The sequence below is a fragment of the Platichthys flesus genome, chromosome 20 (genome assembly GCF_949316205.1).
Source record: "Platichthys flesus chromosome 20, fPlaFle2.1, whole genome shotgun sequence".
Lineage (NCBI taxonomy): Eukaryota > Metazoa > Chordata > Actinopteri > Pleuronectiformes > Pleuronectidae > Platichthys > Platichthys flesus.
The window spans coordinates 9580967-9598571 of record NC_084964.1 but is presented as its reverse complement, the minus strand read 5'-3'; the positions used below and the strand labels follow the sequence as shown (position 1 = coordinate 9598571).

General features: G+C 42.5%; 3 protein-coding genes across 3 annotated transcripts; 2 read left to right on the top strand and 1 right to left on the bottom strand.

Moving 5' to 3' along the window:
- The first annotated feature begins 217 nt into the window (after positions 1–217).
- On the top strand, positions 218–3338 carry birc5a (baculoviral IAP repeat containing 5a). The gene is made up of 4 exons (XM_062414364.1): positions 218–443; positions 1913–2022; positions 2780–2897; positions 3129–3338. The coding sequence occupies exons 1-4, from the start codon at positions 336–338 to the stop codon at positions 3219–3221; spliced, it is 429 nt and encodes a 142-aa protein (XP_062270348.1). The 5' UTR covers positions 218–335; the 3' UTR covers positions 3222–3338.
- Positions 3339–3905: 567 nt separating this feature from the next.
- Positions 3906–10332, top strand: tmem235b (transmembrane protein 235b). Its single transcript, XM_062378461.1, has 4 exons — positions 3906–4334; positions 4430–4510; positions 4713–4850; positions 9249–10332. The coding sequence occupies exons 1-4, from the start codon at positions 4157–4159 to the stop codon at positions 9476–9478; spliced, it is 627 nt and encodes a 208-aa protein (XP_062234445.1). The 5' UTR covers positions 3906–4156; the 3' UTR covers positions 9479–10332.
- Positions 10333–10924: 592 nt separating this feature from the next.
- Positions 10925–17605, bottom strand: LOC133975677 (uncharacterized protein C16orf52 homolog B-like). Its single transcript, XM_062413638.1, has 3 exons — positions 16904–17605; positions 12950–13162; positions 10925–12208 (listed from the first exon to the last, which is right to left on the bottom strand). Exons 1-3 carry the CDS (start codon positions 17007–17009, stop codon positions 12024–12026), a joined length of 504 nt encoding a protein of 167 aa, XP_062269622.1. The 5' UTR covers positions 17010–17605; the 3' UTR covers positions 10925–12023.

The window sequence follows — 17605 nt, the reverse complement described above, 5'->3', positions numbered from 1 at the left end:
ACTAAGGGAAATATAATAGGTAATATGCCCTGACGTCCATAAAGTATCATCTAATAACAGTAGTTGTAGTTTGTTGGTATATTGTACGGTAGACGAGATACCTCAAAGCACTACAAATTACGAAAAAACAGACAAGGTGGTAGGTGCCCAGTGTAGTACACTAGGTGGCGCACTTATTCCGGGTTGTTCACCCACCCACGAAGAAGAGTAATCAGTCGATCCTGATTTTTCCGCCAATCAGAACAGTCGGAGCGAAGACTGTACGAAATTTGAAAAAACGGCGTCTGTCGGTGGTTCGGACTCGCGAAAGAGTAAATATATACAAATCCAACAAAATGGACCCGCTCACGGAAGAGGCGACCAAGATGTATTTCTACGAGAACCGACTGAAAAGTTTCGAGGGCTGGCCCTTCGACGAGGACTGTATGTGCACCCCGGAGAACGTGAGTGACCGAGCGGCTAACGACGCTAGCTAACACAACAACGGCAGCTCTCAGGCTAGAAAACACCTATTTCCTCCTGAAATGTAGCGGCTCGAACTGCAGGGCTATCCCGAGCAGAGGCTCACCTTGTGTATTTTTTATCAAATTCACACAGTTGTCACTATAACTTAGACGAAGGCTAACCTAGCATAACGTTGCTCAGGTTGTTTCTAATGTAAAATGTCAAGTGTTGTTACTCGTCTAGAAGTGTTTCCTGTAGTCTGAGGCCAACTAAGAAAGACAGTGCTGTAGCCACACATCGTGTTAAACACGGAGATATCGAGGATTAGTTAAATATATATGCTGGTGTGTGAGGTTTCATGTTTATATTGCTGCTGAAACAAAGCTACTTAAAGTAAATATAAACAAGTAATGGTGAAAACACTGGAAAATAGGCTTGTGGGTGATGACATACAGTCCTATCACAATCCAGCCCTACATATGTTTTCCTCAACTGTAATATTGGCACAGTTTTTTTTAAAGTACTGTCCATTAAATACTTAAAAAGTGTGATGTGTTCATCCAGTCAAGTGTTAATCGTGTCTTAGAGTCACATCCTGATACACTGTGTTACTTTTATTTTCCACAAATGTTTTGTCTGACCAACAATCCTTAAACCCACAGATGCTCAGTTTAAAATGTTATAGAGCAGAACCGATAGGTTACCCTGATAGGTTAAACAGAGATTTTGAATGCCCACCTAACTGTTGGTGTCCCTAGTCTTTAACCTGACATCAATCATGGTCCAGAAACAATGAACATGGCCTCACAATTATCTAGAACTGAATCTAAAATGTTCACAAGGCATCTCAAAACACATAAATATTCAATGTAACTGAATATAAAACAGGGAAAACAATGTATGTATAACTATCTAGCCACTATGTCTGTGTGAAAAGCTGGCACTAGAAGATAGGATAAGAAGATGGGAGAGAGGCGGTGGTCTAGTGGCAGAAACTTGGACTATGGGCAGAGAAGGTCTCTGGTTCGTCTCTGGTTCGACTCCAAGGAGAGACAACAGAAGACTAACCTGGATTGATCTGTCCAAAAATCCAAGAGTCTACCTACCCTGTCTAGTGCCCCTGAGCAAGGCACCTTACTCCCCCAACATCTGCTCCCCGAGCGCCGTACATGGTCGCTCACTGCTCTGTGTGTCCTGCACCAGATGGGTAAAAAGCAGAGATTAAATTTCCCTACCTGCATGAGTGTGCCTTTGCATGTCTGTGCATGTGTTTGGGACTAATAAATGGATCTTAATCTTAATCTTAATATTTTGTCTCTGGAAACAGATGATTATCAAGATAATTTGCTGGTTTTTTTTTCAGTGGTTAGATTTATAGAACAATCAAGTTGATGATTCATTTTGTGTCTTTGAATCAAGCAGTTGGAAAATGCCAGTTTTTTAAAAATTGATCCCTTGTTTTTTCCAGATGGCCAAAGCTGGTTTCATTCACACCCCCTCAGACAACAGCCCAGATATTGCCATGTGTTTCTTCTGCCTCAAAGAGCTGGAGGGCTGGGAGCCAGAGGATGATCCAGAGTAAGATAGTTACCACATTACCAGGCTCATGGGTCAAAAGGCAAATAACGGCACATATCACTTTCAGTTTATATAATTTTTCTAATTAAACTTTATCGAGCAGCTTAAAAACATACTTAGATTAACACATTTGTAGGCGGCAAAATTTAAGTTAAAAGTCATCTCTTTCTCATTATCTCCTCTTTGGCTGGCTGACTAAAATCCTCCTGTGTGGGCTCGACAGGGGCAGAATTGTTTCATGGAGAGTAAAAGCTGTTTACTCCCAACAGAACAGTTTAATGATATTATATTTAATGTAGTAAAGCACATATCCCCTCCCTCTTTATTTGCTGTGAGATAGTTAAATTGTCTTCACTGTTCCAGTGAAATGTTCCACATGTTGTCATGATTCAATCACATTTCTGTGTTACATGAATCTGTTTTTGGCTCAAACAACAACATTACAGACTGAATATTTGTAGCTCTGTAAAAAGGTCTATATTCATGGTAATTGAACAACACAGTTTGAATTACTCTGAAATTGTCACTTTTGTTTAGCTTAACAAAATAGATTGTACTATTATAGTATTTTCTCTATCATGAGCAAATTCTTTGGATTACATTAGGACCCAAGTTAGCATCTCTAATTTTACTGAAACATTCTCTCTAAGTGTTTATTGTTTAACACATCTATGTTTCCAGGCATTCTAATGTCTGTTTTACATGGTAAGAAATACATTCATGGCTTATGGTCCTGAATGTAAATATTTGTTTCCAGAAAGGAGCACAAGTCCCATTCACCCTCCTGCCACTTCATCACCCTGAAGAAGAAAGTAGAGGAGCTGACTGTGGAAGAGTTCTTCAAACTACAGAAGGAGAGGAACAAATTCGTCATTGTAAGTTCTACCGACGGCTCCACTAATTACTGACTTGCATAACACAGGTTGATCAACTGTTTAAGTCACATAGCTAACATATTTTCCTACTCTATTCTTTTATCTTTGATTAGAGGACATGTCAAGTGCTTTAATCGCACAGCAAGACCAAGTTACAGAAAAAACCCACCTTGTCTTTTCCTCTGCCAAAGTTATGTTATCACCTCTGTCCATTTTTTCCTCCAATCACAGAACAAATCCTGCAACGAGGCCATCACCAAGTTCGAAGACACGGCCAAGCTGAGAAGATCCGATATCATCAACACGGCCATGGGAGAGGAGTGATGGACTGGCTGCGGATTTTCCTCACCGAATTGCCTTTCATGTTTCTTTTGTGTGTTTGTCTCTGTGATATTTCTATCTCTTTCATCGTCAGTTACTCAATAAACCTCTTTTAATTTACCGACGTGTAACATTTTGTGTAATCAAATATGTATTATGTGAATGCGTAAGATCAATTTAAGGACAATTTTCAGTTAATTACCATGTTAAAGTTCTGTAGGAGACCAAACTGAAATGCCCAGTAATTGTCTCCTTTACAAAACGTATCCACAGTCAGAAAGCAATTTGGAAGACTTATATAAATTCTATATTTGCGGATTCTTTGTGTACGGGTTCTGTCATGAATAGAAAGATGAATGAAACATGTCCAGACACCAGCTGACATGCAATGCAGAGGTGCTGCAGTAAATGTTTTATGATAATATCACATTCTTATTTATTTAAAGACGGGTTTTGCTCTCAGTCGAAATATTTGTATTTTATTTGCAACGAATATAAAATTGTGGAAGCTCCACACACAGTAACACACAATGAGAGGTCCATATAAAGACTGAAATACATCAGACCGGTGGGAGGAGTTGTCTCCTGTACGATCTGACTTTGTTCCCATGTGTCACTTTATCACTCTCTCCCACCATTTGCTGCGTAAACGTGCGGGTCTCCCTCGGATTCAAGTCCCACCCATGCAGACAGAATCAGTGGCTGTTCCCATCCCTGTGCGTCTCCGTGCCATGATCCACTCAGTCGAGAATGAGTAGATCTCCATCCAGCCACTCTGTACAGCCTCACCTCTGTTTGGAGAGCTAAGCGTGTGGATAACCTCAGCGGTGCATTTGGCACAGGCGCAGCGCGCTACTCCACATCCGGCGATGAGCGCGTAAAGAGAGGATCAAGACCCAGCTGCAGTTGAAGTCTTCGCCGTTCCGCACCCGGTCAGGATGAGGATAACCTTTGGCTCTCTGGTGGTCGTAGCAGGCATCTGTGGTCTTCTCAGCTACGCTTTCCTGGCCACTTCCCTTGGAACAGAGTACTGGTACATTATAGGGATGAACCCCATGAACATGAGCGACCTGGAGCACGTGAGCTTCCACTATGGACTGTGGACTATAAACGAAGGTTGGGCTCTAATTTTACATAATCTTATTTTAAATATAACCCAGTCAGGTTTGAAGTGAAATTGCAAAATGACTTATTTAAATTGTAACATCCAGGTGGGAAGATGGACGAGGACCTTATGGATTCTTTCAAAGCTGACGACTCCAGATACTCTGACACTGAGCTGCTCATGCTGAGTAAGTCTCTCCTCCGGCTTTGATTCAGCTTTATTTGTATAGTTGTCCAATGTTATAGAGACACCCAACAGTTCCCAAATATCAATACTGGCAGTACTAGTTTATAGTAATACTAAGAACCCCTAATGATTTAATTGTCAAGACTTAACTCAACAGGTGTGTGTATGTGTGTGTGTGTGTGTGTGTGTGTGTGCGCGCGCAGACATGCACAGTGCTATAGTGGTGGTGCTCACCCTCAGCCTGGTCCTCCTGCTGTTCGGAGGTATCTGCGCGCTGGTCAGTTCCCTGGCTCGGAGTCCGGTGCTCCTCACCAGCTCGGCTTCCTACTTCTTCATCTGCAGTAAGTCCAGCTTTCATTCCTTCCCTCAGTGGAGTGATCCCTAACACTCCATCCATCCTTAGCCAAGACAAATATGACAAAAGCCCCCCCTGTGTCCCCTGCTGGGTGTGGACTATGAGGTCATTAATGTGAATAAGAAGGGAAACATTATAGAAGTTATTTGGTGATAAATACTTACCTGCCTTCCAAACCGGTCAATACAAACGAAAAATACAATATCAAGTGGCAATAAGATCCACCAGTAGCTTACGACTTGTGTGCCTATTACTACTGGCAATACCTAAAGGTTCACTGTGTAGATTTTAGTGACATCTGGTGGTGAAGTTGAATGTTGCAGCTGAATATCCCTCATCAGGAGGAGTGTGTGTGTTCTATCTCTGTGTATTTACCATAGACTGTACACAGGTGTGTGTGTGTGTGTGTGTGTGTGTGTGTGTGTGTGTGTGTGTGTGTGTGTGTGTGTTTGTGTGTGTGTCATCTGGCGTCTGTATTAATTTCAAAGGATCGACTGTGTGTGTCTTTTAGAAGTTCTGCAGAAATATGAGCATATGGCAACATAACAACAGTAAATGATGTCCAGTGCAATAGATGGTCTGTTTTATTACACACAATTTCTTAAATTTAACAAATACTTTTGTCAATATTTAGTTACAATTTATATTGAATCTCTGTTTTTTGCAACATAAGACTTTAAACAATAACAAGATATTTACTTCCGCCAAGGAGATAATGTTTACGGCTGTTATTAAGCAAGATTACACACCATGAAACTTGATGTAAGGATGTGGTATAGATCAGGAATGAAACCAACACATTTTGGTCCAGATAATTTATCGATTTTGTTGAAAGTAATCAGGCCTATTTCGGGGACTGAGAGTGTGGGAAATTTGGCGCATACTTAAATAAATATCAGAATCTACTGAATCTAATGGTGGTCTCATAAGCGTGGGCGGTACTGCGGGACATTCTAGTTTCATATTGTAACAATGGAGCTGCCCCCACAACCAAATTATCAAATCAAAGCCCTAAGAAATGTGCGCAAAACTGTGACTGTAGAACTGCATTTTCAAATAAAAGCTTGTTCCTGCGGCTGTTTAAAAATGGTTAATTCTCGACAAACACAGATGTTTTCCTCCGAAATCCTCACACAGAAATAATGAATCCGCTCACTATGTTTCATTACAAAAATGGACGAGTTCCCGTCCCTGCACTTACCACGCTGAGATGTTTACCCCATGGTGACGTACTGCTGAGCCAACCAGCATCCATTAGGACACCGCGAACTCAACAGAGCGGACGCAGAATGATGCACTAATCACTAATAAGATGAATCCAAGGTCACACTTTTATATTCCAAACAAGCAGGGACGTCAATGTCAGTCGGATTCAATTTGTATTAAACTCAGTTTTCTTTTCTTCTGGTGAGTGTTTTCCATCATGAATCTCCTACCACACATCCATCTGATAACAATCTGACCATCGGACAAACCATGTCAATTTGGGTCATTGGGGAAAATCACTTTACCCCTGACTTTGTCTGCACCATTATGTTAACCTGGGTATTTACAGTAATCAAGTTATCGGTCCGTGGATTAACGTGACGAGCTCTTCCTTCTGGATCTCCACCTTATGACCTTCATAAAGACAAGCTTTGTGACGGATGAACACTTACCTAAAAAGACCCTTTATACCATCCCCCTAATATGCAGCACATGGTAAAGTGTCGAATCTTATGATCGCTTGAATTAGATTGGAGTCAACTTGTGAACTTGGTGACCGCCCAACTTTTAAGCCATCCGGGGAAAAGCCCTGCTTTCTTTTTGCTGTCGCCTTTGTCCTGTTCGTCGTTCAGCCTTTTATAGTCCCTAAAATTCTATCATCTGCGTCCTCCTTCATTTATTATGTGAATAAACCTCAACACAACCTGGATATGTCACTTTATAGAGGGTATACCTCCTCCAAGGCCCAACAGTCCCTTTATGAAACCTGAAGTTCTGCAATAATCCATCGAGTAGTTTTTGCGTAATCTTGCGGACTATAGCCCAAACCTTGTTGAAGGGGTGAGACTGAAGGTGAGATCGGACCATATTACAACACTTCAACACAGCACAGTGAAAACAGGAATTTTCTGTTTTTTTCTGTCTTTGTTCTGTATTCGTCGTAATGCTCCAACCATTAAACAGCCCAGTGTGAACTAGCCTGAGCTCCCTGCAGGGTGGTTCCGCTGAGTGCTTCATTGTGTAACTCAATTTCTGAGATTTCTTCTGAACAGACGCACATAATGTGAAGTCATTAGTGTTGTATAAATGATAACATGCATTTTTGTTAGGATTATTATTATTACTGCTGTTCTTATCTATACTCTAGTGACTGAAGGTTCAAAGAAATAACATTGGACTAATTACAGTAACAGCACCTGAAGAGAAAGATGTTAGTTTAAGTATTATTTGCTTTAGTAGTAGTTTTTGAAGTAGTAATGGTAGTACAATTAGTAGATTTGATTGAAAGCAATGAAATCATGTGTAAAATGTCCATAAACAAGAATGAGTCTACAGAGACACTAGCAGCTCTAGTAACGTCAATGTGCTCACAATAAATACAGGTTGGAAATACAATAGAATAAAAATAAAATTGGATAAAATAGAGTGAACTGGACTGTATAACAACAACAGTATGTAATATAATATAAGATAATAGCCCTTTTAACAATAACAAAAAAGAGAGGAATCAGATACAAACAAAATAAATATAAATACACAATACACATAATCACACATTGAAATATAATATACACATCATAATCAAAGAGTAAAGGCAGTCCCTGACTTGTTTGAGAACACTTGGACCCAAGTAGCAGTACACCCATGAGCAACGTGTTGTCAAACCATGTTCAAAGTACCAGCAGTTCAGCAAGTAAAGTGAATGTTACATACACTGTTTACCACATCCAAGATGGACCATTTAACACTTTGGCCATGATGCTAAATGAAAAGTCAGGGGAGCGTGAGAAGGTTTTGTGTTCCATGAAAAACTTTGTATCATGTTACCATCCAAATAATGTCTAACACATTTCAATGTAGACCTCAATAAAGTATCGTCCATTTAATTTCCCAAAAAGGCGAGATCACAAACACAGCATTTCTCTCAGCAGTACTTCGTTCAGTAGTACTTCGTTCAGTATAATGGAGCCCCCCCCCCCCCCCCCCCCCCCCCTCAGTCGTCTTCCTCTGCTTCTCTGCTCTCCACAGTCAACTGCATAGAAATGAGACATCAGACGCAGCTTCCTCATCATTCCCCGAACTCACAGCTCCTCGGGGTGCAATCGTAATGAAATGAATATTTTCCCTCTCCCTGGGTCGCCCCTGCGCTGCACTCCCATCCCCTTAAAAACCAATAGCGGGCAGATCAAAATTAAAAGGGTTTCCAATGGCAACACTGTGAATCTTGTGAGGGCCGTGCGGTTGTGCGAGTCAGTGTGGTCCCTGCTGACTGCGGTGTTGTGTATAACGGGACAACACATGCGTCAGTGTTTCCTGTGTCTCACAATATGAGATTTTGGGAAGCTAATGGCTCCCTGTTACTGCTGTTTTATTGATGAGCTCTCGGTGCACAGCTCCGAGTGGTGTGAATTTCCATTTCATAAGTGCTGGAAGACCAACAGGCAGTTTTCTTCCTCAAAATGTGTTTATACCTAAAAAAAACATTAGCTGTATTTAATGTATGTGGTGCAGTGGTTAACCTCACTGGTTTGAATCCCAGTATGGCCAGATTGTTTCTGTTTTTGTCTGTGTGACTTTTCCGCACAAAACGTCACTCTTTACATTCCGAGGAAACAACTGTGATGAAGTTTGTTATCGTATAAAAAAAAACTGTTAAAAAAACTTTGAGCAGCTTTTCTTGATGTGACAAGAATCAAGTCTTGATTATTTGTTTCTGAAACACTTGAAGTCCTGTCTTGAAAAGAAAGGAAAGAAGTGTGGGGTCTGTTGTCCTCGCAGGACTGTGATAAACGATGAACTTAAATAATGGGTCAGTGACCTGTCTGTTACTAACTGATGTCCCTGCACACACCTCGACACTGCACATGGCCTCAGCTGGAGACAAATACAAACCAGAGGTCAACGAGTGAGTAACGGAGAAGTGGGCTTCTAGAGGTTTCGGGTCAGTGAGCGTTTATGTGTTTTGGGGGCATAGACCCTATTTGAGGGGGTGGGATGTATCAGTTTTCAAAGTGTAGCCTTGTCTTGCTAACCTCTCCAGGATTACCAACCCCCGCTTTAAGCCAAAATCATGTCCTCCTTCAAAACATACTAGTGCTTTGTCCCAGAATTCATAAACCCTTTGAGTTTGTAAACCCGGCTCTTCTGTGACGCCTCTGCTGTGTTGCTCTCTCTCCAGGCCTGCTGACCCTGTGCGGCGTCAGCCTCTACATCGTGTACTCGTACGAGGCCCTGGCAGAGATAGAGCGGCAGGTGGGAGCCGAGGGCCTGGCCTACATTCACACCTCCTTCGGCTGGTCTCTGGGCATGGCCTGGCTCTCCTACATCCTGGAGCTCCTCACCGGGGCTCTGCTGCTTGTCGCCGCACAGGTGGTCAAGGTGCAGCACAGCAGTCCCTCAGTGGCCTGACACACGTCTGCACAGGGGAAGCAACACATTCAGGACGGGCACTGAACTGTACCGAGCCGTCAGAGTATGTTGCTGCCATGTGGTTCTATAGCTGGAAAGTATGACAGCTATGACAACATACAAAGACTGAATTTAAATTTGAATTAGTTAAAAAGAGTGTTCTGAGTTATAAATATCAATATCCTCCAATCCACTTGAGACTGTAAACTGAGTTTCAGCCATCTGGCCCGTGGCTCCCTCTTGTGGTTGGAACTTGTATCTGTCCACAAACACACTGTTATAATATTTCTGTGCCAACTACACAAACAAGCTCTCAATTTAAGATAATTTCCTGTTAGGTTAAATGTCTAGAAACATATTAATTGTCACAGCATTCCGCATTGTCTGTATTCCTGTAGATTGATTTGATGGCAGTTGTATTTGTTTTGAATGTTTACAGTGTGAAGGTTAAACCTAAAATGGATTGTACATATCATCGTGCCATGTCAGCAGCATGTTTTTTTCTTTTTAAAAAGAGTATTGACTCCATGTGACAACAACTCTAAAAGCTTCAATACAGCAAATGACTTCTTTCTCCAACTTCTCGTTGTTTTAACATATTCCTTCAGTTCTCTGGGTTTGATGCACAACAGTCTGTTTCGGTATCAGTGTTTTTTCCTGATAAGCAATTTACTTTACGTCTGTTTAATTAGAAAGTGAATAATTGATTCAGTTATACTTGCATGTCAGATTCTGTTATTTGTTTTATGAGATATACTTTGTGCTTCCAGCATGTTCTTACAACATTATGTGTGATTGGGCCAGGATCCTCAGTTATCATTTGTTTGTATGGCTCTATTAAGAAGTGTGACTTCATCAGACATTGTAGAAAAAGGACACTTGTATGATAAAAGTGAAACTGATCCTCCTCGTTGGCTGAATTACATTTTTTATTGTTAAATGTGTTGTTACACTAAAGTGGTGGTGTGCTTGTCAACCTCAAGGCAGGTTTGTGTCCCAGATCAACAGAAGCCCCTGTTACTACGGTAGTTTACCATTTAAAATAAAAGTAATAATCTCTGTCTGTCGATCTGCTGATGAAAACACTCGCTCGCTGGAGTCATCAGCAACACTCACACCAAGCTTGAAGTCGATCAGAGATTTCTCCATTTAAAGTTAGATGTTGTTTATTTTTTGTACTTTTTATCACTAATATTTATTTATTTACATATTTCATTCCTGTTTATTCTTTGTGAATATGTATGAGTCCTGAATACAAATGCAACAATTGAGGTTCACAAAACTTCAGCTCCTTGAAAGATTACAGTATTAAATATATATATATTGTAAAGGGTTAGAAAATGAGAAATTGATTCTGTGGCAAAGTGAGTCATGTTTAATGAGATGAGATGAGATCATCCATGCTCATTCAGAAACACCACAGTGCTTCTAGGAAATGACACAGCCTGGCAGCCAGTTTATTTATTAGGACACAAAGTAGGCACCAAGGTTCCAACTTTATAACAGTGTTTAAACAACAGGAAACGCTCCAATAAAATGAATAATACAATCACTACATCACTAAAGATAAGCTGGAGCAGAAACCTGACTGGAGACGTCCGTCTGCTGCTCAACTCTGATTCTAAGCTTTAGTTTAGCTCAAGAGAAGTCGGACCGTAGACTGTGAATACAGATGGCCGACATGACGGTTAATAATAAGTGAAGCATCTCGATTGCCACCTGCTGGAGGGCTGCAGTATAATACCTCCTCCATGTTAGTGGATGGGATATGGACCAAACTAAAAAGTCGAAATACATGTGAAATACATCTTTCTCAAAGATTGCTTCTGTCATTTTAGGTCGTTCTGTCACACTTGTGTTTGTGAAGTGTAAATTGTTCTGATACGTTTGCTTTTAGTTTGTCAATAGAAGCACCCATGATACTAAAACCTCCAACTACAACTCAACAGCACTGCAGTTACTTTGAGGTTGTCAGCTCTTTAAGGCAAGGTGATCCACCACACACATTCAAAGAAACATCAGGCCTCATTATAAAAGACAACTTTACAAAAAGATGGAACCAAACAGTTCATCAAATAAATAAATGCACCTAGAAAATGTCATTTTCTCATATATACATATTTCAGATTGTTCCACGTGGCTGTGATCAGGGAAGATCCTCCATCATGATATTGGAGGGGAGTGGCTGATGTTTGGCCCAGTGGCCAGTGTCAGTTTGATTTATCCATCTCATCTCAAAATGTACGTATTGGTTGTTGGGATGAGGAGAAAGAAGCAGATTGGTCAGCTGTCATTCATTCTTCTGATGCTGGATATTACCCATTAAAGTCCTGATGTTCTGATCCATTTTAATCAAGTTTCTTTCTACATGGTTCAGAACGGGTGAGGACGACGGCCATTTCTGCGCTTCCTCATTCCCTGATTGCACCGATTTCGGCTCAAGTAACAAGCACAGGGACAAATCATCCAAAAGACGCGCCTGCACGGTACTTCCCACGCAGCCACAGAGAACTAACTTCCAACTGAGCAAGTGGGTCGGCTTGTGTCAGCCAGGTAAGCACACCTTCCCTGCAAACAGCAGGCCCACGATGGTGAAGAATATGGACATAACGAAGAGCACGTAGGAGGAGCCCACCACCGTGTTGTTGGGCAGCTTGTACGGCTGACCTCCAACCTCGTTCATGTAGAAGCCGATGGGGAATATGAGAGCGGCCATACAGAACAGGACCACTGTGACAGGGGAAAAACAGCAGAGAGAGAGAGAGAGAGAGAATAGCAGAGTCAAGATGGGCCGCTGAAGTTGATGTGACATGACTGTGATGTAAGTGACTTGTCTGTCTGATGAAACCATGGCTCTAAACAGCTTTTTACAATATTCAATACTTGGTTTCCTTGTTTTTCAAACATTCAGATTTGAAAATGTGTGTGGACTAAAAGGCTGCCCTCAGTATTGACGGCCTGTGCCTGAGAGCTAGCTGCTCTTCTATATATAGAGCCGTGTGAAGCTCGACCCCAGCTCTCTCGAACACAGACTCATTTAGTCTAATCTAACCCTAAAAATAGCGGCCGGCCCATCAATTAGAACTCCTAAATCACTTTAACCGAATTAGCAGACATAAAAGAAATGCATTAATGTGAAGTCCGGCTAAGTCCTCTTCATATCACAAGAGATTCTTAAGATGCATTTAACTTCCACGGTCATTTCATAAACTGTAACGGAAGGATTTGTCTCAAGGTTATTTCTACCCGTGGTTTTGTACCAGTTAAAATGTTTAAAAGGCGGATCTCAACTCTCAGTTTATCCTGAATCTTTGAGTATCATTTGAAAAAAAAAGGGGGGAAATCAATGATGGCGACATACAGATTGGAATGGATACTGCATGAACGTGGAGGGTGCAATTCAATTTGAAAATCCCGCTTGTCATCACTGGTTATAATGAAAGAAGATGAAAGGTGAGAGGGAACACTTACTCCCCGTGAAGGCGATCCATCGTGCGTATCGGGTGGCCTCGCGGCGCCAGTGAGACATCACCAGCAGGCCGCAGGTGACGGTGAGGGAGATGATGCCGAGTAAGATGAGGAAGAGCGTGGTGATCCACTCCGGGGGCAGCTGCGGAGGGATGCAGGTCCGCTCCCGACCGTGGATGGTCTGGCATTGGCGGACCAGACCCACGGTCAGAGAGCCTGGATGAAGACAGACAAGAGGAGGAGAGGTCAAGTCCTTCAACAGAGCAGCTAAATATGTTTGGGGGTTTATCTCCAATCTTTATTCAAGAGCTTGGTTTTTCATTTTAAGTGCTGGACATGTTTATTTCTTGTTCAAACACTGAGCTTGCACTCAAATAGCCTCAGAAAACTGTGATCAAACTGTGCGCTTGCACTCAGAAATGTTGATCTCCTGTGCTTCAGCTTCAGCTCTTCTCCTTCCTGCGTCTGTGCGCACTTGAACGTCTGCTCCTAAATGTCGTCTTCCACGCTTGGATTTTTTTGTGCAACAAGACTGCAAGGTAGAGTGCAGGAAATCTATCCAAGCAACAAAATATCTGAGTGCAAGCGCAGTTTGAGCACAAGCAGAGCGTATGTAAGTGAGAGAAACCTCATTGTGCATTTCCTCCTGCTTAACATATGTAATTCTTTATATGACAAACTCAATCTAATCCACAGCAGCATGCATGTATGATGTTATGACATAATTTGTCCGTGTGTTGACGGCTCCCAGGAGCCTCTCTGGTTCCCCAAAGTGGCCAGGGGCTGAGGAACTGTTGCATGGTAACAGGCTGGCAGTGCCAGCAGCACCAATGGACCCCCCACCATCACCACCACCACCATCCCCCCTAGTGATTTACACATGACGTCAAACAGCTTCAGGGTCCTGAAGAGATCAATTACCCCACATCATCAAGGCAAGTCACCTGATGGGCTCCCAAAGACACACAAACACTTGGATAGAAACAGCAGCTGCTCGACTCTCCATCCAGACTCCCTGTGCTGGAATCCACCCGGCATCGGGCAAATGAGAGAAATAAATGAAATCCTCCCACTCCTTCATTTTTTCTTTTGTCCGTCGCCCTTCTTTTTCTCGCCTTCCCAGAAATCAGTCAGTGCCCAGCAGGCAGACACAGAAGAAAGGGGAAGTCTTTTCGTTTCATTTATTGAATTGTAGAATTAACAAGTGATGCAGGAACACCACAGGAACTATATGTTATATTATAGACCAACATTTGCATTTAAATGTTAAGGACTTTAATATATCATGTGTGAAAGGCCATAGGAGAACAATTATGGACGGTTGCAAAAATTTACACTTCAACTTTTAAGGTTTTATTTCCTGCTTATTCCACAGATTTCTCATCATGATTACCAGAAAAACATTCTCCACCATTATATATACATATCTCTCTCCTCGTATCCCTCACGAAAATAAAATCTTCATCTAAATATTTGATGCTGGCATGGAAATGCTACGGCTCCTCTCCACGGATCACGGATAGTGCTGCCGGGTGATGATACCAGGACCAGACTAATGGAAACAACAACAGGCCCAAACCACATCCTCCTCCAAACTGACCTACTCCCCCTGCACGCAGGATATCCTGCTCCCTCTCAACACATCCTTTCATACCACAGGGTGGGGGACAATGTAAATAGTGCGATCACATCCCTTCATCCAGGACTCCACACCAAACCAAAGATAGTTACAGACTACAAACAGAATGTGTTTTTGCTTCATGTTATTATGGAAAGTTTAACCATCAGACTGAAGCAGGAAACACTGAATGGGAACGCATAAGAATATTATCAAGAAATGAATTGGCCTATACAGATTATGGACACAGCGTACACAGGATTTTTTTGATAGATTTTGTTATAGATGAGGACCAGGCATAAGAAAAAGAATGAGTAAGGGGAGTTCTTTTCATTTTGCATTTCAAGAACAGCAAATGTCAAGAAAAGCTGCATCTGTTCAAAAGGAGAAAACACTGAAGCTTGGAAGAGGTGGCAGCATTCCTGCAAACTCAAATAAATGGTCATGGGTAAATTGTAAATATATTGAAGGGTGCAGCAAAAAAGGATGTAGCACACTGGTAGCTCCCATAGCTGCCAGTCACTCCTCTAACTTGTGGAGCAGAGGAGTCGACCTGTGCGTGCGTGAGTGCTACATTTTTGTGTTGAGGGGAACATGTGTGAGTTTTTAGAGGAGTTCACCAAACACAGGTTTAAGTCAGCCACTTGAACACACAAACACACACACAAACACACAACACTGAGCACCAGTACGTCCACACTGGTGCTCAGTCTCCCACTGACCCACACACAGTGCACACGTGGAATGAACGAGCAGCACAGTCAAACAAGGTTACCTGTGTGTTTGACCAGCAACTGCAGCAAACTCTCACCAATGGGGTGATTCTGAAAGATCCTAAAAACTTATACAGAAGCTCACTCGGAGGGAACTTTGCCACAGTCATGTTATAAGTTGATATTTTTCCTCCACTTGTATGAGTTTAAAAAAGCGTAGAGAGCAAACTATACAGATTTAGCAACTGATTCCGGCTCCGTGCAGAGGCACAGATTGAGAGAAAATCCCCCTGCGTAAACACCGAGCACTCGCTGTCAAAATACAGTACGTCATGCCTGCAGAGCCTGAATTCTCCAGGTGGAAAACAGTTCCCTCCCAGGGGTCCTCATTAAAAGTCACACGTCTTCATTCCCCAACAACACTTCCTGCCTTTAGGTAATTACCACTCGGCTAATTAAACAGGAAGAAAGGTTCCTTTAGTGCATTAAGTACAGTCATGTCACACCATTGTTTAACATGAGGAACAGCAGCTCGGGGGAGAGTTCTGAACTTCAGTCCATTCCTGGAATGTGATTATAGAGGAAAAAAAAAAATCAAAAACAGTCGCTGCGTAATAACTAAAACCAGCTTTTTTACAACAAATGAAATCCTGTAATAACCACTGTAGCGTACGGATGGAGGCTAACAAGGGCCTCTAACTGTACATGTACTGTACTGGTGCTGTTTGTCTGTTGCATCAGTTTTAGTCAATGTTTGGCTTTGGACTTTGCATCTGAATATTTCTCTTTTGGAAATTTCTCCTGAAACCATGTACTGAAAATTATAACTATTAATATTGTTAAATATCTATAACTCAAAATCAAACCGTGAAACTTAAAGTTCACAAATTAAACATTAAACATCCTTTTTGACACACTAAAGTCTGTTTGATGTGGGTTGGGGGAGAACTAGATGTTTGAAGTTGCTTCTTAGGACAGATGATAGACAGTTTATAAAGATGGAGGGCACGTCTGCACATACTCCCACTATCCAGAACGGAAGCCCAAATATCCAGGATATGAACATTGCCATCTTGCATATTTGGAGTCTTTAGTGATCGAGAGAAGGAGCCACGGTAGCGAGAACCAGTCGATACATACACTCGACCAATCGTGGGGGGATATTGCTTTATGGTTTCCAAAGCTGAATGTGTTGGGGAAATATCCCCAAAAAATCCTTGACTTCCTCTCATTTCTGAATTCTTCTTCTTAAATACTCAATACATTCACCCTCACTGGAGACCTCTGATCACACATACCCTGTGATGACAGGGATTAATTTCCCAAGGGTCACTAACTAAACAGGTTGACAGTAACTCTCTGATGACTGACTTCTGACATCATGTGAAGTTTCTGATGTCTCATCGGCCTCAGGACTACTGTGTGTGATCAGGGCTTTTCACACACTGGCTTAACACAACTTTTGAAACTTCGTCCAATGGAAAAAACATCAAGGTTAACCTAATAATATATATGTTATGTTTAGCTCTCCATGCTCAGAGCAGTGACCTCCTCCTCCTCTATGTGGAGAAGGAGGTCAGAGGTCAGTGCAGGAGTGTGGACCAATCAGCAACAACCAGCACCTACCAGCTGATTCTCCGGTGTTGATCCAGTCCGGGTTGACGAGGCTGGCGATGGCGAAGATGTCGGCAGCGAGGAAGAGGCACCCGGAGATCACGGTGAGTTTATCCATGTCGGTGCGCTCAGGTGCGGGTCACAGTGTTCGTGCGCCTCGGTCTCTCCTCCCGGGGACATGGACACGTCAGTGACCTACAGCCCCGGCACAGGTCTCCTCGTCCCGGTGACGATGATCATGATGATGATGATGACGATGATAATGATGATGATGAGGGGGTCGGTCCACTACTCGTCCTCGCATCTCGCTTGAGCCCGTGCGGGGAGACTCCCTTCTCCAGCCCGGAGGGTGAGGACCGCTGCCCGGGTTCGAGGATCCCCTATCCCCGCAGGATCCGCCACTGCATCCCCGTGATAAATCCAACAAACAACAAGAACTCTAAATTCTGCTCAAATGTCCACATGAGAGATTTTGCTTCACGCATGCACGCGACTTATTTTCTGCAGAGATCGAGCCCCCGGTCCTCTGCACGCACACAGACAGCAACCAGCAGCCATGTCCACACTTCAACTCAATCTGAGACTATAATCCTGTCACCCATGATCAGAGTTTCAGTCGGTTTGCTCCTTTAAACCGAAAAACTCAAAAGAGTCTGTGATCCACAGACGATGCTGTCCTCTCACTGCAAACTCACGTCCACTCAGCTCACGTCT